Source organism: Mesoplodon mirus (genome assembly GCF_964341445.2).
Source record: "Mesoplodon mirus genome assembly, chromosome: 12".
Taxonomy (NCBI): domain Eukaryota; kingdom Metazoa; phylum Chordata; class Mammalia; order Artiodactyla; family Ziphiidae; genus Mesoplodon; species Mesoplodon mirus.
Genome location: NC_138988.1, coordinates 3,900,796 through 3,923,815, shown reverse-complemented (window position 1 = coordinate 3,923,815; position 23,020 = coordinate 3,900,796). Strand labels below are relative to the sequence as shown.

The 23,020-nt window shown below is 56.9% G+C and overlaps 1 protein-coding gene across 3 annotated transcripts in view; it reads left to right on the top strand.

Annotated features, from left to right (window-relative positions):
- GRIP2 (glutamate receptor interacting protein 2) overlaps positions 1-23,020 on the top strand; it is a gene marked incomplete at its 5' end in the record, with an annotated part of 132,609 nt that overhangs the window by 39,124 nt on the left and 70,465 nt on the right. Inside the window, one exon of one of the 3 annotated variants that reach the window (XM_082638705.1) lies at positions 1,677-1,731. The exons of 1 other annotated variant lie outside the window; for it this stretch is intronic. In XM_082638705.1, coding sequence (XP_082494831.1) covers positions 1,677-1,731 — 55 coding nt within the window. Of the gene's footprint in view, positions 1-1,676; positions 1,732-17,491; positions 17,532-23,020 lie in introns of those variants that run through there. One more of the 3 variants, XM_082638707.1, reaches the window with a different exon arrangement.

Below are 23,020 nucleotides of genomic sequence, written 5' to 3'. Positions count from 1 at the left end.
GTGTGATTTCTCTCAGCTGCCCGCTTCCATCTTTCTGGGCTGCCCCCTAGTGGCCTCTGTCACCCTCACCGTAAGGATGAAGGGACAGAATTCCTCACTGGACTCAGTGGAAAGGACCCAGGAACGCTGGCCTCACTGAGTCGCCCCAGCAGGGCTTTCCCAAGCCCGACCTCTGCCAGCAAGAGTCTTGCGATGCATATGGCCGGAATCCACGCTGGGGAGGCACTCTGAGCCTAGGGCCTGCTCTCTTTGTTAAAACAGGTTGATCTGCAAACTTCAGGGAGGCATTATGGTGTGACAGAACCAAATGGAGACTCCTGGGTGGACTCAGAAGGACTGGGAGATCAGTGAGGAGGGAATCAGTGTCTCACTGTGTAATTCATTTCCAGTAACTGCTGGATCTGTTTACTTGAAATTGCCCTGCACTCCGTCCATAGTAGGGATCCTGCACCTTGCTGAACACAGGGCCAAGGCCTGGAGGTAGGATTATTGCAGAGTGACAGGGATTGGCAGGAAGTCTACGTGTGGGAGAAACCTCCGACTTTCTGAATGGAGACCCAGCTGCTGGTTCAAGCACGAACTCTGATTTGTGTGGCCCTGTGATTCCCGAGAGGGTATCTGGCCCTCCCCGTGAAGGTGTTCTGTGGCCTGATCCATTGTTGGGGCCTCAGTGGTTTGGAGAAAGGACCAGGAAGCATGAGCTGCCCTGGTGGGGAGGGACCAGAGCCTAGCATCCAGTCCACCTCTACCACGCATCTGCTCCGTGACCCTGAGCCCCCTGCCTGTCTCTGAGTGTAATGCTGCTTGTCCTACCCACCTCAGGGGCTAGGCAGGGGGGTGGGGGGTAGGGGGGGATCAGAAAGGAGGCTAGCTGTGTGTGAGACAGGAAGGGACGCCAGATGCATTTATTGAGCACTTGCTGGATGCCTGGAGCACTCATAGGTATCCATCGACTCCACCCACCCAGCCACTTGGGTGGGGATTCTCTCATTATCCTGTGTTACAAACCAGGGTAAGTGTGGCAATTGGGGGTGAAGCGGGAGGGCCTCGGACTCAACATTCTACACTGATGGCCCCTGAGATGCCTGTGCTGACCTCAGGGGACCCTGTCCTTGTCTGCAGGGGCTTCCAGGCTTGGAGGGGGTCAATCTCAACCTAGTATGAAAAGCATTACTGAGACCCAGCTGGCGAGGACTCTAGCAGGCAGGGATCTCTGAAGGCTGAGCAAGCCTCCTTGTGCAGGGAAATTCAAGGCGTCAAGCTGGAGAGGAGGAGCGTTCCAGGGGGAGGGCCTGCAGTGCAAAGGCCTGGGGGCATCAAACAGCCCAGCCTAGGGTGGAGGGAGGGGGATTGGCAGATTTTTGGCAAAAGAAGGGGTGGGCGAGGCGAGCACTTTGGGAGGAAGAGGACCAGGTCAGGGCGGTGGAGGTTTACCACAGGGTCTGGTACAGCCGGGAGCCGGGAACCGCACTCCCCAGGCCGGGGCTGTGGGGGAGGAAGGGCCCTACTGATGCCACCGCTGCTGGCTCCGGGGAGGATTATCTATTTTAGCAACTGGGGAGGGCGGAGCAGGGAGCGCCCAGCCTCTGCCAGTAGCGCAGGCAGCTCCGAGGAAAGCGGAGCAGCACCGGGCGGCTCGAGCAGCCGGGCCCTGGGCCCCAAGGGCAGGCAGCGTGATGCTGGCCGTGTCGCTCAAGTGGCGGCTGGGCGTGGTGAGGCGGCGGCCCAAAGGTACGGCGCCCCGGGGTCTGGGGCTGGACCGGGGTCCGGATGAAGGGCGGTGGCCGAGGGGCCCTGGGGAGTCCCGGCTTCCCCTCCCCGCCCTGTTACCCCTTGCTCCGCCTCGACCCTATCTGCCTGTGTGCCGCTGGGTTCTGGGTCTCTGTCCCTGAATCTGTGCATGTGACTCCTTTCTCTGCCCTGGCCGTTTCCCCATGTCTCCATCTCTTTGTCTGTCTGAGTCTCTCTAACTCCGTCTCTTCATCTTTCCCTCCACCTCTGTCTCTTTCTGTCTCTCTTTGTCTGGTTCCCTCTCTCCTCCCTCCACCTCTCTGCCTCTGAGCCGACCTCTCTGCTCCTTGTCTTCTCTCCTGCTCTGTCTTGCTCTTTTTGTCCCTGTCTCTGTCTGTCCTCTCCTGCTCTCTCTGTGACTGTCTCCCTTGCTCTCTACTTTTCTTTGCCACCATCTCCTTCATCGCCCCCTCACATGGCATGTCCCTGGTGGCCTTTCCTTTTCTCCTGATTCAGGGCATGGGGCTGTCCGGGTGGAGCTGGAGCAGCACTGGCGTGCGTGCGTGCGTGTGTGCGTGTGTGTGTGTGTGTGTGTGTGTGTGTGTGTGTGTAGGGCGAGGTGGGGAGCTGGGGCAGGGGGCCGTGGGCAAATGCAGGACTCGGACCTGGGTGCCTGAGCCCCAGAAGGGGGCTTCTGAAGGAGGCGAGGCTGTGGTGGGAGTGGGGGGAGGGAGGAGTGTCTAGAGCAGGGAGTCCAGGCCTCCAGGCCCTGTGACCCCAGGTCTCAGCTGTGGCCTCCCTGTGCTGCGGTCTCATCTGCAGCATGGGGTGGTGGGAGGTGGTGGGTTCGCAGCCTCTATGCTTCAGGCCTCAGAACTAAGAGTAATTGTACTGTTCATAAGAACAAGAGTAACTGACATTAATTCAGTGCCACTGTGTGCCAGGCATTGTGCTAACTCATTAATTCCTCACAAAAGCCCTGCAAGGTCGGCCCTGTCCTTATCCTGAATGTACACGGGGGAAACTGAGGCACATAGAGGTTAAGTAACTTGCCCATGGCCACACAGCTGACATCCAGAGGTTTTCTCAAGCCAATTCTTATAACTGCCATGAGCATTTTCTAGACACCGAGGGACCTACATGGGGGGAAGGGCTGCTTCAGGAGTGGTCAAGAGGTAGCAAGGTCTGTGGGATGACAGAGGGTTCTAGACCCTGCACTGGCCACGCACAGCTGGTGGTCTGACATCCCAGAGGTCCCTGGAAGCCCCTTCCCTGGGGACAGAGTAGCTGATGCCTGGAGAGCGTTAGGAACAGTATTTCCCTTGGGGCTTCCCAGGGACCCCTGTGCTGGGACTGTCCCCAAGGGAGAAGTCCCGTCCCCCATCAAGACTGCTATCCTCCTGTTCAGGTCCACAGCCCCAGAGAACCCAGTGGAATCCTTCCATGCTGGAGGGATAGACAGACACATGCAGGGATAGTCTGACCTGCTTCTGATTTGAGTGTTCCCCAGGATTTGGAGAACAGCCAACTACATGCCGTGAATCAGGTTCTGGGTCTTGGAGATTCAGGAAGTGCTTGTATTTTCCCCCACAGACCTAGATTCAAATCGTGCCCCTGGCTCTTTCCTCCTGTGTGGCTCACTCAGAACCTCAGTTTCCTCATTGGTAAAATGTACCCAAGACAAGCCACCCTCCCACGATTGCAGTGACGATTAGGAAAGATTGGGACAGGGACTGGTAATCTTGATTTTCATCTTCCCATCGGCGGCTCAGCTTCCTCTTCCCCCTCAGCCCTCCGCCCCCACCCCACAAACACACGGAGCCCAGGCTGGTTGTGTGTGGGACCAGCAAGCCTCTAACAGGAAAGAAGCAAAGAAAGCAGAAGGGAGCACGGCCTGACTGTGAGGGCACACTGTGTGCTGATGGCTGCCGGGTACTATGGCATCTCTCCACTCCTTTAGGGGGGCTCGAAGGGAAGCACAGGGACCTTGTTCGCCCATATAGTGAGCCTGCACATCCATTTAAAATGGGATTTATCGGGACTTCCCTGCTGGTCCAGTGGTTAAGACTCTGCGTGTCCATTGCAGGGGCACAGGTTCAGTTCCTGGTCGGGGAGCTAAGATCCTGCATGCTGCACAGTGGCCAAAAAAATAATAATAATAATAAAAAATAAATAGATAAAATGGGAATTCTCAGAGGAGAGGGATTCAAGAGGCTGGGGGTAGGGGAGGTGTTTCTTCTTCTTTGCCAAAGTATTTTTTTTAATGCGTGAGGACACATCTTCCCACTTCCAGCCCATATTTTTTAATAGACAAACCTTCCTGTTTTCCATCTTTTCTGGGTAAGACCCCCAAGTTCCTCACCCTGTGACTGCTTAAGTGGGGGGGGTCCCTGGGCCCCATAGCTATCCGCAACCTCTCCCGTGTCCCCCAGACTGGGATTTGAGGCTTTGCTTAAATTGAGGAGCAGTGCTTCCTGCCTGGGGCTGGAACTGGAGAGAGGGGTGCAGACTGGCTGGCCCCCCAATTTCTGCCACAGCCCAAGAGGCCGAGGGAGCCCCTGCTGTGTGCACACAGCAATGGGAGCGCCTCCGCAGTGCTGGACACTCAGTGGCCACCCCTTGCCCACTTCAGTCCTGACAGTGGCCTTTTTTTCCACATCTGGACAGTGGGGAAGCAGAGGCTTGAGGAGGGGAGGAGCCTGCAGAGCTGGACCGACTCTAACACCCAAGTGCTGCACCCTGAGCTAAGCTTGGGCCTCTGGAGGCATAAAATGGTTACATTCAATTCAAAGAGTGAGAGATTTAATTTGATGCATGCTGATGTGAGCAAGGCAGGATACACAGGTCCTGGAGCCAGTGGCCGGGTGTAAGTCCCAGCTGTGCCACCAGGGCATGTGCCTTCACCTCTCTGGGCCTCTGGTTTCCCATCTGTGAAATGGGATTAATACTGAGTGGCTGGGAGGAACACTGAGATGATACTTTCAAAGTGCTAGGTGTCAGAGCACCAGAAGGGGACCACCTGCAGTTCCTGACCCAAAGGGCTCAGACCTGGGGAGAAACGACTTGTAGATGATGTCAGGGCATCAGGGGGGTGGGCAGACAGAGTCCCGTTGGTGCCTGGAGAAGGAAGCAATGATTTTGCTTGTGAGAGGTCAGGGGAAGCTCCCAGAGCAGGGTCTTTAAGGATGAGTAGGAGTTTTCCAGGCAACTAAGGGAGGAAGAGAGCTTTTAGGCAAAGGGAACAGCTTGTACCAATGCCTGGAGGTTTAAAAGATCTGACTTAGAGAAGCGGTCAGCTGACTTTGGCCAGCATGAAGGGTTTGGCACAGAAGGGAGCCAGGGCAGAGGAGGTGGGAGACCGTGGAGCTTGGACTTTGTCCTGGGGGCAGTGGGAGCCATGGAAGGCCCGTGAGCAGCAGGGAGTGGAGGACAGTTCTGAGTGTTAGAATGGGCTCTGGCTGCTGTGCTGACCATAGGCAGGGATACGGGGAGAGACTGGGCTGGGGTCCAGGTGAGAGGTGAGGAGCTAGGGCTCAGTCGATGTTTGTTGAGGCAGGAGAATACCCTGTGCCATCCACTCATTCAAAGGATACCTACTGAGCACCTGTTACGTGCCAGGTACTGTTCAAGGCCACGAGGGTACAACAGGGAACAAGATGGACAAAAATCCCTGCCCTCGTGGAGCTGACCTTCTAGGAGGAGCGACAGCCAAGGGGCAAGACGAATAAGGGTAATATATTTCCCTTATTTGGTAGTGACACATGCTGTGAAGAAAGATGAGGCAGGGAGAGGGCATGGGGTGTGTGAGTAGTGGGGTACAGTTTCAAATGGGGTGTTGAGGGAAGGCCACACTGAGAAGGTGACATTAGCACGAAGCCCTGACGGAGGTGGAAGAGGGAGCCAGGTGGCTATCCAGGGGAAGAATGCGGCTGGCAGAGGCCACAGCCAGCGCAAAGGCCCTGGGACGATGGACGTGTTGGGTGTCCCCAGGCTGACAAGGCTGGAGCAGGGTGGGTGAGGGGCCTCCGGTCTGGCCCCTGTGCTTCTAGAGGAGCCGCGGGCAGTTTAGGGATGACGAGCTTTTTTTTTTTTTTCTTTTTTAATTTATTTATTTATTTTTGGCTGCGTTGTGTCCTCATTGCTGCGCGCGGGCTTTCTGTAGTTGCGGTGAGCGGGGGCTACTCTTCGTTGCGGTGTGCGGGCTTCTCATTGTGGTGGCTTCTTTTGCTGTGGAGCACGGGCTCTAGGCGTGCAGGCTTCAGTCGTTGTGGCACACGGGCTCAGTAGTTGTGGCGCACGGGCTTAGTTGCTCCGCGGCATGTGGGATCTTCCCAGACCAGGGATCAAACCCGTGTCCCCTGCATTGGCAGGCGGATTCTTAACCACTGCGCCACCAGGGAAGCCCAGTGATGAGGCTTTCAGGATAGTAATCCCCCGCCGGCTGAGTGCGGCCTCCTGCGGGCCCTCCCAAGCTTTCTCCTTCTGCCCCCACTCCGCGGCGCACATCTGTGATGAATTATTCACTCCTTCCTTCCCTTCCGTAATGAGACTCTCCTCTGTCTGCCTCTCTCCTCCACATCCGGCTCCCGGCATTTCTCACACTGCGGCAGCTGCATTGGGGTCTCAGATCTGACTCTCATGTGGAAACGAGCCTCCTCCCACCAGTGCCTAGACAGCAACCACTTCCCCAGCCTCCGCCTTCCTTGATGCTGGGAACACCAGAATTTCAGATCAGCTATGGTGTCTAGAGACCCCGGGGCTTCTCCCTTTATCAAGGAGCCAAGGGTAAACTCTCATCCCTGGAATAATTCCTGGAATCCCAGCAGCCTGGAGTGAACCTCTGGACCTGTTCTTTGTTTCCCAAGCGTTTATTAAGCACTTGTTGTTTGCCAGGTGCTATGCTAAGTACTTCATGTGTACTTTCTCATCCTCACAACAGTCCTGTGAGCTATGAACTAAATCGCCCCATTTTACAGGCGAGGAAACTGAGGCTTAAAGAGGAAGTGACTTTCCAACTTTCCAAGGTCACACAGCCAGGAAGGAAATGGTGGAGTCTGTGCACCGGCCCCGCCCCTCCCACCCACCCACCCAGGCCTTCTGACTTCCAAGTCCAAACATCTCACCACGGGCGTGTTTCTCAGTGGTCAGTTATCTGGCCTCCCCACCAGGAGCAGGGGACCCCTCTGTTGCGTTCCCAACGTGTAGCTACTGGTCTGTCTTCCCCAGGCTCCCCCAAGGTTATCCGCCCTCCCTCTCCTCCCCCTGCCCCAGGACAGCCCTGCAGAAACAGCGATGGGGTCACCCAGGGTTCCCCCTCCAGGCTGAGCAGCCATGTCATCCACCAGCACCAGTGCTGATCTTGTCAGCCAATGTCCCAGCATCGTGTCCGTTCGTCGGCTTGAATGTTCAGTCCAGCAGGATCATCTGCCTGTCTTAATTGCCCAGATAATTGTGAAGGCTGCCGGTCCTGTCTCCTCCCTGGGGAGACAGGCTGATGGAGCAGAAAGAACATCTGTCAGACAGGGCTGAATGGATAACCGCCCTCTCCGTCGTCCTGGAGCAGTTCCCCGCGCCTCCTGGGAATTGCCCCTCAGTTTCCCTTGTGTGCCCCCACCCTGCTGTCCCGTAGCTCGAAGCCTCCTCACCCTCCCTCCCATCCGCCCATCACTGTCCTTCGGCTGACCTTGTCTCTCCAGCCCCTGCATTTCGCTGACTTGGCCGAGGTGACGGCGACTCATAAGCAGATGTGTGAGCGGACAAGGGGAGCAGGCACCTACCCAGCAACCTCTTACAGCCACACAACTGGGGCAGCTAGGGTCCCTGCAGGTAACCTTGAGGACAGTCCCTGCCCCTCACTGAGCCTTGGTACCCCATTTGCAAAATAGTCTGTTGAGGAAAGTTTGTTTGAGGTTTGGGTCGTTTGGAGCCCAAGCTGGGGACGGAGGTGAGGGTGTCCCAGGCTGGCAAGGTTGGAGCTGAAGCAGCCCCCAGAGACTACAGGTCCTGCTCCTGCCCCAGCCCACGCATGTACCCCCATTTTATACATGAGAAGGTTGAGGCCAGTTTTGTTCAAGGTCACCCAGCCAGTCAGGGGTGGAGATAGGACCTGAACCCAGGGTCCCCTCTCAGGCCCCCATGCTGCCACTGCTGGAAGGGGCGGTGCTGGCAACGTGGAATGTTCATCACCACTTAGGAGTCAGGCTTATCCGGGGATGGGAGGGCAAGGCAGAGGGGGATGTCGGGGGGAGTTGACAGTGGGACTGAGGGATGCCCGAGGGCTTTGGAAACGCAGATGGGACACCAACCAGCTGGAGTATCCCCCAGGAGGTGACAGTGGGCGACCCTGGGGGACTTGCAGGATTTGGCCAGGCAGAGGGATTAGGGCCAGCGCATTCTTGGGTTCCTGAGAGTGTGAAGGCTTGGAGGTGGGAATGGGCTCAGGGTGCTGGGAATGGAGGGAGACGAGGCTGCAGAGGAGGGTGGCCAGTTTTGGACACCGGTTGGTGACCTTCCAAGGATTCTTCCTAAATGGTGCTGAGGGGGCCGTGGAACGTGGGGTGCCTCAGGTAGCAGGCGCTGGCCCAGAAATCTCAGGGTCAAGCCTTGTCCTCAAATAAGTGGCCTCTGCCAGGGCCCACCCCAGCCCTGCAGCCCCTGCCCCCCACCTCCACCAGTGGGGTCCTCCTGCCTGGATCTCATTGGTATAGTCTCAGCTGGGCTGTACGGGCTCCTTGGATGGGCCTTCCCAAATTCTCTCCCTGCTTGAGTTTCTACCACTAATGAGTCCACAACTGCAGGGTTCTCTTTCAAGTAGTGCACCAGGAAGACAAAAAATAAGACTATCACACAAAGGGCTTTTGAGAATGTGTGTCTGTTGGGCTGGGATTAAGGCTTTGGAGCCAGACACCAGGTTCTTGTCTCCTACCCCTCTGGACTCCAGTTTCCTCGTCTGTAAAAAGAGGTGATTGTGCCAGCCTCATGGGACTGAAGCAAATGCCACTGGAAGTTAAAAACACACTGATGTCCAGAGTGGATTAAAGAGCCTGGCCCCAGACTTGGGGTGGGGGGCGGTTTGGATGGCCACCTGCTCTTTCCAGCCACACACCCAGGAGAGGGCCTCAAGGTGGGAGGGGAGCTGATGGGACCCCACTGGAGCCACATCCAGACTCTGAACTGTGGCCTCTCCCTCCAGGGCTCAGAGGCCATGACCTGGGTCCAGGCATGGCCGCTGAGTCTCTGCAGGCTGGTCCTGGGGCAGGGGCCTGGAGGAGCCACAGGGAGACAGGCTCCAGCTTAGGATAATGGAGTGACTCCCATCCTCATGACTGTTCAGGAATAGGGTGGGCTGCTCATGAGGTGGTGAGCTCCCTGTTTGTGGAGGTATGCAAACTCTACCAGACAGCAGAAAGGATTCCTGCATCAGATTGAAGAGGGATGAATTATTGGTTTCTTTCCAGTATAGCAATCCAGAGGTGATGTATAGTCATCATTTATTTCTCATTCATTCATTCGGCAAACACTTATTTAGCGCTTACTGTGTGTGAGGCCCAGCCCTGGGCATAGGGTCAAAATCAATGAGCAAGACAGTTGAGGGTCCCCTCTTTGGTGGAAAAGGACAGGTGAGCAAATGCATTGGAGGAAAGGCTGGGAGAGGGTAAAGGGGACCCCCCTGGTGTGGTCAGGGCAGCCTTCTTGGTGGAGGTGGCATTTCAGTCAGGCTCTAAGGATGTAGGGGGAAGGGGGTTCCAGGAAGAAGGAGGAGCCCATGTAAAGGACCCAAGGAGGGAGCACCTGAGTCTGACGATCTGACCCTCAGCCCATCTTAGCTGGGGGCCTTGGCCAAGTCCCTTCCCCTCTCTGGGCCTCAGTTTTCCCTCTGTAAGACAGGAGCAGCAATGCCTACCTCAGAGGGCTCTTGAAAGATTCCGTGAGACACTGTACTCAATAAAGTGGTAAAACCTGTGTAAATACCCTTTTTCTAGGGCATTTACACATAGAGGGTAATGCTTTTTAAAAACAAATTATTTATTATAATTATTGTTTTGGCTGCATTGGGTCTTCGTTGCTGCTTGCGGGCTTCTCACTGTGGTGGCTTCTCTCGTTGTGGAGCACGGGCTGTAGGCATGTGGGCTCAGTGGTTGTGGCCTGCGGGCTCTAGACCACAGGCTCAGTAGCTGTGGAGCATGGGCTTAGTTACTCTGCAGCATGTGGGATCTTCCCAGATCAGGGATCAAACCCTTGTCCCCTGCATCGGCAGGCGGATTCTTAACCACTGCGCCACCAGGGAAGCCCCAAAGGGTAATGCTTGATCAAGAGGGTGGGTAGTGGGAGTCCAGGGACAGTGTTGGCCACAGGCTGAACCTGAGTCCAACCTCCTGCTCCACTTGGATGCCGAGGGCACAGGATGAGTGAGGGCTGCACCTGCCGCTCCCAAAGCCTCATCGATCACGAGCCGCGAGGGGGCGTTGCTGTCCTCAGGCTCCTGTGTGCACCCTTCCTGCCCTGCTCCTGACAGCTCAGTCATGTGGCTGCCCAGGCCCTCCATGTGTCACCCTGCCCGCATCTCATCGAGGGGGCTCAGGAGAGCCCGCCCCTCCTTAAATGTCATCCATGAGGCGGCCACAGTGCCGGGACGCCCCATTCAGTGCATTCTCTTCCCCGAAGCAGGTCTCCATCTGTCAGGACCCACCCCCTTGCCTGCCCAGCCCACCTGCTCCTGCGGGACCTCCGACCCCAGCCATGCGGACTGGTGCCTCTCCCTACCATACTTCGCACCTTCCCCCTCTCACCCTTTGCCCAGGCTGCCCCTCTGCCTGGAATTCCCTCCCTGCATCATCTTGGAGGGTTTGGTTCCTATGTCCATCAAGACTTAGCTTAGACACCACCTCCTCCGGGCAGCTTTCCCTGATGCCTCCCTGAGTGGCCTGACTCTTTGGCCCCCTTTGTTTTGTTTGGGCTCATGGTGAATCCTTGTTGAGTGTAGTCCTTTCCACAAGAGACACTGGTGTTCTGCATCATGTGTAATGTTCTTGGCACAGAGTTGGTCCTGTGTGGGCAGTAGCTGGGCCTTGAACCTGGGTCTCTTGACCCCCAGCCCCGGGTTCTTTCTAGGGCTGGACGTGTGGGGGGGTTGGGGAGGGCACTGCCATGGTGTCTTTGGCACCCTGAGGTGAGGACGCGTGACGGGGCTGAGCCCTGACAGCCTGCCCATTTATTTTCCCGTTTTGCTCAGGCACCAAGAGGGCAGGTGGGCAGAGTCTGAGTGGTCCCCGTGGGGAGGAGGGTGGCTGAGGTTGACTGAGGTCAGCCAAGGCCCCCAGCCCCACCCAGGGGCTCTCTCAGCACCCAGTTCAGTTATTTTTCTAAGAAACTTAGCTGTCATCATTCCTCCCTCCCTCTAAACCCTTCCATGGCTCCCCAGTATCCTCAGGAGAGAGCTTCGACTTCTTAACATGCCATTCAAGGCAATTATTTATTTTTTATTTTTAATCCCAGGCTCTGGGGGGTGAGCTGAATTCCTCAGTGTGTGGCACACATGGTCCTGAGCCAGCTGGCACCTGCTCTGGCTGTTTTATCTTATTTTGCCTCCTTCATGCCCTACCCCCCGCCTCCCAGTTACCTCCCTCGAAGCCATCACTCTGTGAAACAGATCTTTACACATGTATGTGCCGTTACGGTATATGTAGTGCTTTATGTATGTTTTTAGTTTACATAAGTGATAGTACAGGGAAATATTCTTTCCTGCCCTCTCCCTGCCTCCTCTCTTCCCTGCTCTGTCCTCCCTCCCTTCTCCCCGCCCCTTCACCTTCCTCCTCCCCCCTTCCTTTCTCCCTGTAACTCGAACTGTGTCTCTAAACCTATTCACAAGGCTGTGCTTCTCATCTGGGTTGTCCTCCATGGGGTGTGGCTATCATGTTACCTGTCCCCTCCCCCAGGATGGAGATGCAGGTCATCTTCACCAATGACATTCCTATTCCCGCCCCTTAGGGATCCTTGGGGGGAGTCACCCAAGGATAACTACCAGGAGGGAGGGCGCTGGCTCGCTCATGGCTGCCTCAGTTTACCCCCCCCCCAGAAGTGCCCCTGCCTCTCCATGTCCGCGATGCTCACCAGCACCTGGTCTTGCCTGCATTTCTCATGTTTGCCGCCCTGAAGAGTCAAGTGGGAGAAGCATCATTTCCCCTTCACTTCTCTGCTTGCCAGTGAGTGGAGCGGCTCTGCATGAATTTGGGGCCATTTCCTTCACGCCTGGTGCCCTGCCTGTTCGTCATCCCTGTTTTCCTTTTTCTTCTTGTTTTGCATCACGATGCATCCTGACTCCATGCTTCTGACCTCTAACCCTGGCAGGTCCCCAAACTCGCACTGCTGGCCATCGTCATCAGAAGGGAAACAGACTCAGAGCAGGAAGGGACAGGCCTGAGGCACAGAGAAAATTGGCTTCCAGGTCTCCTGCCCCTGAGGTGCTTGGCCCACCCGCCCTGCCTCTGGTCCCCCCATGCCGTCCGGACCCTTGCAGCCCATCCCCTCCTGCTGCCATTTGGAAACAAGTCAGATCACACAGGACCCAGTTTAAAACCCTCCAGTGTCTCCCCTGGTGCTGCATCTGGAGCAGAATCCCGACTTCTCTCCTCCTCCTGCTCCCCAGACAGCCCACGCTCGCCTGGAGACTTCTTCCTGCAGCTGCCCTTGGCTCCTTCCCATCCTGTCTCAGCCTAGAGACACCTCCTCTGAGAGGCTCCCCGACCCCCCACCTCATGTTGTCCTGGCCCCCCTCGCCCTCCGCACCGTCTCGATGACTTATCTGTATTTGCAGGTTTTTCTCCTTTGATCTCTGTCCCTCTCCTAGACCAGCAGCCCGAGAGGCAGGCTCTACATCTGCTTTGCCCACTTGGAAACCTCGTGCCCAGCTTAGTTTCTGGCAGGTAGTGGGTGGTTCTGTGTGACTGAGTGACCAGAGAGGTAGGGCAAGGCTGTGTTCACACTGACCACCTCCACGGGCCCTGCGCGCTACAGTTTTTCAGGCGTTTTGTTTATTCACCGAGTTTCTAAACAAAACCCTGTGAGGACAGACATCTTCATCATTAAGAGAAGGGACCTGAGGCTCAGAGAGGCCCCCTGCACGGTTATGGCCCCATGTTTCTCCTCCAGGAGGGAAGCCATTGCAAGTGTCAAGCGTGGAGACCAAGAGGGAGCCCCAAGGAGCTGCCCCATCTGTGGCCAGGCCTGGGCCTGTGTCCCCTTGGCCCTCCCTAGTCAGAGGATTTAGAGAGACTCCCCAGGAGCAGCAGCTTGGGGACCCCGCCGCCCAGCAGTCCCCTCTTTCTTCCTGTATCCGTGAGTGCGCATTTCTCAGGGGGCTGTGGATGGGGTGCTTGTGTAGATGGCGTCAGCAGGGCCTGGGCTTAAATCCCTGCTCATACCTCACACTCTGTGTGACTAAGAGCAAGTGGCTTCACCTCTCTGGGCCCCTGTTTCCTCGTCTCTGAGGTGGGGATGCAATGAGAAGATACGTTTAAAATGCTGAGAACACAGCCTGGTACAGAGGTTCTGTGTAAAGAACCAGCTGTGGTTCCTCTCACCCGCCCCCCCCCCCCGAGCCTTGCCCTTCCCTGGTCTCTGCACACAGCCTGTTGTTCTTTGCTCTTGCAGCCCCCTGCGACCCCATGGCCCTGCCTGCCCCTGTGCCCTCCAGGGCCGGAGGAAAGCCTCGGTGAAGGGCCCTGGGAACTGGCAGATGTGGGCCTGGGGGCCTAGCCCAGGTGCAGCCCACTGGTGTGGCATTACCCCTGAAGTCAGGTGACGGGCCATGGGGCTGGGGCTATGGGGCAGCTTGGCAGAGTGGGGGGCCACAGCCAAACAGCACCCCCTAAGGCGGGGTCACCTCATGGCCCTCACCTGTGGCTGGTGGCATCACAGACTGGGTTTCAGTGTCCCCGTCTGTAAAATGGGGGCAACAGTGCCCACCTTATGGGAATGTCTTACAACCAGGAGAGGGAAGGGATTGTCCTGGCCTGGCCCTCGGGGTGGTGTGAGGAGGGAGGGAGGGAGGGAGGAAGGGACGAAGGGAGAAGCAGCAGAACAACAACAAAGGGTTTATCTCTTGTTATCGAATTGCCATCTCTGCGTCCTTCCCACCCAGACTTCATTTCCGGTTGTCACTCAGGGTCCCTGGCAGTCTGCTGTGCTTATGACTAACCAGCCCTGGGACCTGAGAGGAAGGAAAGAGGCCAGGGTCCAGGCCCCTCTCTGCTCTGGGGGGCCTCAGACACCGTCCTCTCTGAGTCTCGGTTTTCCCATCTGTGCAGCATGGGGTCGGTTCCCACTTGTGGGGGTCACTACCCCTGGGGGCGCGGGGGCCAGGGTTGCTGGTGTCCTGCAGTGTGAGGACAGCGCGCTCAGCAATGGTGCCAGTGGCTTCCCATTAAGATACTCTGAGAAGGCCCTGCAGGCCTGGCCGCATGTGGGGAAGAGGGCAGGAGTGTGTGCTGGGCAGACCTTCCGAGGTCTCTTCGCCCTCACGCCTCACGGGCTGGGAAGCAGAGGCTCAGGCAGAAAGAAGTGAGTTGCCCGGAATGACAAGGTTCTTGGGTGGCAGCGCTGGGGTTTGAACCTGGGTGCATCTGGCCAGTGTGCTCATCTACCTTGAAGTTCTGCCTTTCTGGCCTGGATCCATCCAAGGCATTGGTGTGAGACTCTTGGCAGGAAAGTGGATGGATAAATGCTTCCTGACCCAATATGTGGACTCCCTAACCCTAGAAGGTGGTGCTTTTGTTATTCCCATTGTGCAGCTAAGGAAGCTGAGGCCCAGAGAGGTTTGGACACATGCCCCAGGTCATACAGCAATCCATCTTTCAATTGTCTCATAAAACCTGAGGACATGGAGGTGTCAGGGCCTCTCCTGACCATGGAGGGGCTGCCTATCAGCTCAGTGGCCCTGCCACCTTCCCCAGGCAGCCCAGTCCCCGTCACTGTCATCCATAGTGTTGGAAATGTAGACCCCTCTGTGACCAGGAGCTGCTGGTAGGCCGGGCCCCTAGCAAACCTGGCTTCTAGCCACAGTGCAGGCCCAGCAACCTGTCCCCCTTTCCCTCTACTTCCCCAAGGTTTGGCCGCATTGGACGAGAGGGGTCGTGCTTGGAGCAGGGCCCAGCAGCAGCCTCACCCACTCTCGGCTCCCAGAAGGGGCTCTTGCTGCTCGTTCCCAGGCCCTCCTCCCTTCTCCCTCAGAGATGCTCTGTGGCTGAGGTCCTTGCAGAGCCTCTCACACCCTTGCTCTACAACCATCTGTGGTTCCCGTTGCCTGCAGGATGAAAGCCAAACCCATAATGCAGCATTTCTTAAACTTCGTATGCATCCTCTGGGGAGCTGGTGAAAATGCAGGTTCTCATTCAGCAGGTCCGGGTGGGGCCTGAGAGCCAGCATTGCTGAGGAGCCCCCGGCACCTGGGGGAACGAGTGTGGCCAGGCCGCCTGTGGCCTGGCTTCAGCTGCATCTCCTGCCTGGTCTCTTCCTCACTTGTCACTTGGGACTGTGTTCATGGCACCTTCCTTCCCATCCTTCAAAGTCAGGCTCAAAAACACCTCCTCGGTGGACCCCCGACAGAGCTGATTGCCCCTCATCTGCACTCCCAGACCCCTTTATCTTGAGAGGCACATAGCAGCGCCTTTAAGAACAGACCTCTTAGGTGTGAACCTGGCTCCACACTTACAGCTGGGTGACCTTGGGCAAGTCAGTTAACCTTTCTGTGCCAAATATTTATTTAAACCCTACCTTGTTCCAGAATGGACCAACAGTTGCTTCCAAACCCACTTTTGGATAAAATGAGTGAAGTGAACATGTGCTTGGCAGGCTGACAGGAACAGAGGACAGAGGGAAGATGCTGATCCTCGCCTGTCTCCTGGTGTCTCAGTCCCCACTGCCTGGCACAGCAGGTGCTCAGAGAAACGTTGCGTGGAAGCTCTCCCATAACCCATGGCATGACCTTTCCAGGAGCTTCTCGTCCACAAAAGTAAATTCCAAAGGAGCAGCGAGAGAGACAGAACCACGGCAAGGTTTTGGATCTTCCGTCTTAATCGCTCATTTAAATGCGTCTGTACAGAGAGCAAATATTTTCTACGAGAGGGGCTGGATGGAACTCCAAAGGTCTGTGCACCACACAGCCCTCCTCCCTGAAGGGGCTGTAAATGGGGGGAAAGAGGGCGAGGGCCTGTTAAGAGCCGTGTCCCTTCCTGCCTGGTATGGAGCTGGGACTGCTCCAGGGTGGCTCTCAGTGCCCTGGGGATTGTCAGGGTCTTCATCAACAGCCTCGTTGTGACCATTTCAGGGCACCGTGGACCACACTGCACTCCCTTCCTGCCTGGCCCGATTCTCCCAGCAAATGCCTCCCAATTCAGGTCCCCCCTGTCTGACCCAGTGCTCACCATCCCTCCCATGGCTGAGACCTTTGCATCTCTCTCTGACCTTTGGCCTCACTACTGGCCCAAGGGCCCCTGCCCCTGAGACATACCTAAAGTCATCCGAAGAGGAAGGCACCCTTGGGAGGGGGGCAAGGAATATGACCTGTGGATACAGGCGTACAAGTGACCCCACCCCATACTCAGAGCCTGGATTGTTCTGAATGTGCTGTTATTGGGGCTGGCAGGAGCCAGCATGGGCAGCCCGGGAACTGTGGGCTGGACTCCCCACTGAGGAATAAACTCAGATGCAGTCCCTGGTCCTTAACCACGGGTCTGCACCCTCCCATTTGCTGCAGGACAGAGGTGAATTTGAGCCCCCTTGTTCCCATGCATCTGAGAGCTTCCATGGGAGCTGGGACCTTATCTGTCTCGTTCTCTGCCGCGTTCAGCTGGATGCAATAAGTAGTTAGTTGTACAGGCTGTTGACACCCCGAGTCACTATCACCCATCCTCCTCCCCAGCACCTCTGCGGTGTCTGGCTCTCAGCTGGTACCAACACGCACTGGTGGGTGGAGAGCAGGAACAGCTAGAGAGCTGGAGGAGGGGCCCTGGGTGTCCGTCAGGGTCATCCTGAGCTAGTGCGGAGGAAGCTAGGAGTGTGCCGGGCTGAGGCCCAGCTGGGGCTGGAGTTGTGATCAGCTGCCCCTGCCCATCAACCCGGGACGCACAGCTTGCTCTGTTTTCCCACAGAGCTGGGGGATGCTCTGGATAACAGGCTGCTGGGCTGATCTTCCCCAAGTCCCACCTTACAGGAAAGGAAACCGAGGCCTGGGAGAGGTAGCTGGAACTTCAGTGGAAGGGCCCAGGGGACTCTGAGTGCAAGGATTTCTAAACTGAGACACACCCTGGCGTCGTTCCACGGCTGCGTTTTATCTGGCTTATGTCCTGGGAGTTCTGTGCAAGATTCTGTTGGAATCTGCTACTTAAAAAAAGAAAAAAAAAAAGTTTGGAAGGCCCTCTTCCTCTTTTCCAGGTAGAAACACTGAGTCTGGGCTGGGAGGCAATTGTTTACCAAACACCCAGGGCGAGTTAGGGGCAGAGCTGGCCTCAGGGGTCTGTCTGCCTGGGGACCCTGGGGGAGGCCTGCCATCTTCAAAGACCCCTGCCCAGACTCAGGCTGGGGGGGGGTGTGTTGAACCCCATCCAAGGATCAGCTGTGACAAGGGCCGTGTCCCCTTTAAGCAGAGAGCCGCCCGCTGCAGTGGGTGGACTCTTGCCCAGCCAGTGGGAGCTCTGAGCTCCCCTCCCATAGCCCCTCCCTGGCTCCCAAGGGAGTCAGTGGCACCGGGGAGACAAGAGCAGACATGCTGTGTGGGCTCAGCCGGGAGACCCCTGGAGAGGCGGGTGAGTAACGGGGACCAGTAGGCAGAGTGGCGGGGCCGAGCCCTCTGATCCCTCTGGAACTGCCACCCAGAGAGGGGCCTGGATGGCGAAGCCTGGGACAGCCACTCCCAGACCCAGAGCTTGGAGGGAGGGCACGCGTGGGACACCTGGCCGGTGGGCAGGGGAGAGGGCTGTCTGTCTGACCGTGGCTGCGGGGATTGAGTCTGCTGGGCTGTCCTGCACGGCACGGCCAGAGGTCAGCGCTCCTGCCTCAGGTGTGCCCCAGGGAGGCGCGTCCTGCCCCTGCGTGAGCTGTGGGCGCCGGCTCCCTGGTCAGGGTGTTCTGGGGGGAGCTCCTACATGGGCTCACGGCAGGAGGCACAGGCCCCGGCCTGGTGCTGTCTGGTCGGTGAGCCTCAGGCTCTGGGAATGCAGAGGGGACAGGTGTTGCTCAGCTGCCACATTCCTGGGTGGGCCCAGGGCTGGGACCCTGGGAGGGGCTCCGGGGCAGGCTAGGTCACCCTTCACTCCGTGTCCTGGGCCGTCCTGCCAATGCCTTCCCATAGTCGATGTACTCCTGGTGTTACCTCCTTGCAGCAGCTCCAAGGGTAGGGACTGTGGTCCCAGTGGACAGACAGATGGGGAAGCTGAGGCTCGGAGGGGCCAGTGGCTGACCAAGGCCCATAGTGCCTGAGCCGGGATTGGCCCCCTGATGACTTTTATAGCAGAGCTCCCCCAACCATGCTTCTGAGGGCCCGTGAACTTAGGCTCCCACCTCCCCGCCTGTCACAGAGGGCAGAGACGGGGTTACCCCTAGGTCCCCAGATCATAATAATGTGATTAATAATAGTAGCTTGCAGCTGTTGAGACCTTACTCTGTGCCAGGCTCTGTTCGGAGCTCTCTCTGTGCATTTTCTCATTTAATCCTCACACCACTGTGTATTCAGCACTGTTATTCTCCCCATTTTACAGTTGGGGAAACTGAGGCACAGAGGTGTTAAGTGACTTGTCCAAGACTACAGCTAGAAGTAGCACAGCTGGGATTTGACCCCATGCGGTCTGCCCCTGCCCCCTCCTGGCGACTCCACTGCCCTCCTGGCTTGGGCACATCTGTCCTCTCAACATCAGGCCCAGGAAGTGGGGTCACCTTGTCCTGCAGTGGTCAGAGCCACAAGGGCAGCAGTGCCCTGGAGACCTCACCTGGGGCACCGCCAAGGAGGTGTCTTCCCCTTCCTCATGGTGCTGCCCCCTCTACCCAGGCTCAGGCCTCAGCATCGCCTGCCTAGACCTTAGCCCCAGTCTCCTCCCTGGCTTCCTGGCCCTCACCTCCCACCGCACCCCACCCCCTCCATGCTGCTGTAGGAGGGAGTTTGTTAAAAGTCAGATTTGATTGCAGCTTCTTATCCTGGCATTCAAGGCCCTTCATGATCTCCCTGGCTTTTTCTCTCTCTGATGACTTCCTTGACCCCCACCCTCACCCCTGCAGCCCCCACCCTAGTCTCCTCCCCAGGTCACAGAGCTTCATGATCACACCTGTCTCACTTGGTGTCAGCACTGAGGCTTTTTTAAAGAAAAGTCTAAAGAGGGAGCTTCAGGCACAGTGGGATCCAGGTGCTCAGTTAACATGATTAGGACTCCAGGTCTCTGCTTCTTTTTAGGCGAGCTTTATTTCCAGGCAGACTTCTCTCCTTGAGGCTCCCAGAGGGCCCCTGGTACCTTAGAGCTTATGGTCAGACAGCTTGATCCTCCTCAAGGAAAGAGAACCTGTTTCTAATAGTTTCAGCAAACATCCCCAGCAGGTGGCCACTCCCTGCACCCTCCACATTTCACAGAGCAGGCTGAGAGCCTGAGCAGTCAGGCCACATGCAATGCTCCTCAGGGAGAGCCAGGCTGGGGCTTGGGGCCAGTAGGCACAGTGCCCAGGGCCCTTTCTCCTCCCCGATGCACTCTGCCAGCACGAGTCCTTTCTCAGGCCCATGCCCTGGCCATGCTGTCTTGGTCCTGGGAGGCTTGTTCACCCCACTAACCCTGAGCCCCTGCAGGAAGGGATGTGACTGGGGCGGGGGCGCACAGGAGGCTTGAAAGCAGATTTGGGCAGGAAACCCCCATGGCCCACAGTGTCCACTCTCCTCTGACTCCTGGCCACAAAGTGGTCTTTGTTCCCAGCTCAGACAGGGTGTGTGTGTGTCGGGGTGGGTGGGAGGGTACTTCTGCCATGGCCTGAGCTGCCTACTCCTCCGGGGCGCCCTCACCAGAACCACCTGGATCTTCTGGCAGGCCTGACCTCCTCAGGGCCATGGCTGTGGGAGAAACCCCAGTTCCCAGACCATGGAGGCCAAGGCCTCCAGACCCAGGGAGGCCTGGGTTTGCATCCTATCTCTGCCTCTTCCTGATTCTGCGACCTTGAACAGCTCATTCCACCTCTTTGATCCCCATTCTCCTAATCTGTAAGTGGGAATTGAATTTCAGATGATTTACTGAGAACTTACTGTGTGCCAGACTTTCTATGCCCAAAACAGCAGTGAACAGACAGGCAAACAACCAGCCCCCCAGGGCTGACATCATAGTGGGAAGGGGCAGATAGGAAATCCGATCACTAAGTTAAAGGAAACAAAAGTGAGGTCCGCCAGGTAAGGAAGGCGGTGGGAGGCGCTGGAGGTGTTGGCAGTGCGGGTGTGAGTTCAGACAGGCCGCGCGGGAAAGATGAGAAGGTGACGATTCCACAGGTTCCTGAAGGAGGTGAGGAAGGGGGTTTTGTGGGTGTCTGGGAAGGAGCATTCTCGGCAGAGGGAACAGCCAGTTCAAAGGCCCTGAGGTGAGCTTGAGTCTGGTGTGTGGAACGGCAAGGAGACCAGCGCACTGGGGTGGAGGCAGCCCAGGAGAGGGCATTAGGAGGTGAGGTCAGGGAGGCTCGGGCACTGTCAGTTGTGGGGAGAACGTTTGCTTTTATTCTCCGCCGGGTGAACTGAGCCTTCACTGCTCCGTTGGTGACCCAGTTTTGTGGGTTTGAGAGGGACGTGGGAGAGCACAGACCCAGAAGGCCACGGCCCCTCTGGAGCCTGCATCCCCACCCCACATGATGTTGGGGCCATCGTGGCCCCATGGAGGGGGGTGTCAGCCCAAGCGTGGGCTCAGGGTCCAGTACCAGGGGCCCCGCCCGCCTTGTGGAAGAGGGGTTGCAGGGCTGGCAGCCTCTCTGGTCGTGTCCAGACTGTGGGTGCCCGAGCGCTAACGTGGGCCTCCTGGGCGCCGGTGCTGCCTCCCTGGGCGCCCCTCTTTTGGGGTCTGTTGCCCTTGTGTTTGGAAGGAGAGAGCAGAGCTGAGGATGAAGGATGTGGTCTGCTGGGGGCCAGACAGACCAATTCCAGTCTGTCCGCTGCAGCTCCCCAGCTGAGTGGCCTGTCTGGGCTTCAGTCTTCTTGTCTGTAAAATGGGATTGTTAGTGAGCTCTCAGAAGAGTTAAACATGTCAGTGCCGGTCAAGTGCTTGGAGTGGGCCTGGCACTGGGCGGGCCAGGCCCCGGGCTCCTTTGTCAGTCTTTTTTTTTTTTTTTTTTTTCAGTCCTTGGCACCAAGTGAAGCAGGCGTCTGCTTTTTAAATCTATTGATATATTTCTTTTTGTTTCCTTTAAAAACATGCATTGAACAGAGCAAGGGTCACCCCGTGGCCGAGGCGATCTCTTCACGGCTTCTGGGGAGGCCTGTCAGCTATGGAAATCGGGGCTGTCAGTCTGAGGTCAGCCTGCCACTAGCTTTGATGCTTCTCCATCCAGCTGTCTGACCTGGTCCAGCCTGCCATGGTCAGAGGGCGATCATTCAGTGGGTCAGGTGTGCCCAAAGGAGCCGGGGCTGCTGCCAGGAGGGCCACAGGCATTACCCCTGAGTCCCCCCAGGACTGTCATGGGGTGAGGGGAGAAGGCAGGAGGGGGGGCCCGTGGCTCTGCCGCTTAGGAGCTGTGTGACCCTAGGCAGTTCCCTTAACCTCTCTGTGCCTCAGTTTCCTCATCTATAATGTGGGGATGATCATGACACCCACCATGTAAGATTATCATGAGGATAAAGTGGTAATACTTTAAAATTTCTTAGAACATGGCCTGGGTTCAAATCCTGCCCCTGCCCCTTACAATGGGAAGTCACCTAATCTGCCCGTGCCTCAGCTCCACCATCTGTAAAATGGAAATAACGATCATCCCACCTCAGAAGGTGATGGGGATACATGAGACAAAGCTTGTGAAGCACCTAGCACAGCACCGGCACTTAATCAGGAGGAGTTGTTTCCATTACTAATGGGAAAATCTTTCTAATGAGGTGAGTCAAAGGGCCACGGAGAGGACTTCCATGTGTCCTGGCTGTGTGTACCACATCACCTCGCTGATGCCTCCCACCAGCCCATGAGGTGGGCACTAGCTCCCCCACTGTGCCGAGACTCAGAGAGGAGAAGCGACTTGTCCCAGATCCCTTAGCCGGTCGGCAGCAGATTAGTATCCAAAGCCCATCCTACCCTTTCCATTGAGGCAGCGATGCCTTCGGAGGTGGGGCCGACCCAGCCAGCACTGGCCGATCACTTGTCGGAGTGCAAGCAGCAATGGGCCGCTGTGTGCAGTTGTGGTTGGACCCAGGGGCGACTGGGGGCCCCCTTCTCCCCAGCGGCACTCGGGCCGGCTGGCCCTGCTGCTGGCTTTCTGTCAAGCGGTTATTTTCTCTTCAGCCCAAGTTGAGCCTCCGGGCATTGGTTTTCCCAGTGGCCCCTCTCTGATGCTGAATGCTCCCTCCTGGAGGCCCGCAGAGCCAGGCATCAGTCACGCCCCCATCGAGAGCCCTCCCCAGCCCTGGCTTCCCAAGCCCCTGTCCTGCTTGGACGGGACCCTGACAAAGGCAGCCTGGCCAAGGGCTGACTTCCTAGTTCCCTTTCTCAAAGCTCAGTGGCTCCCTGGGGCTCCGGAGAAACGGAGATAGTGAAGGCAAATTAGCAATGCTTTCAGGAGAAATAAAATAAAAAAGAAACCCATCCACCCGGGCTGCAGCTTGGGGGCCGGGGACCAGGTGTGCGGTCTGTGCTCAACACTGTGTCTCTCCCTCCTCCTCCCCCGACTTGCCCAGCCTGAGTCTGCCGGATGGTCTGGCATTGCTGCGAAATGAATTTCCCTCTGAAGCGAGTTCTTACAGGACAGATTGACTGAAGGAAAAAGCTCATAATTGCCCATTGCTGGAAGGAGGAGACAGGAAAAAAAAACACTCGGATAAAAATATCTCTGTTTTTTATGCGCTTTTCCAGCTGAAAATTGGTGGGAAAGATGTTTTTGAAAAGCCTTCATCTATAAGCATATAATTACCAGGTCCCAGAACAAAAAAGAGAGAGAGCAGGAGAGAGCAGACATGTTCTCCAAGGGAGGAGGACTGGGGTCCGAACCCTCCTGGGGTTTTCTATAAATAAAATAATTCCCTCAAAATCTCATGCCTGGGCTGATTGGAGCCAGCGATAGGGGGAGACACCCCCATTTTACAGATAAA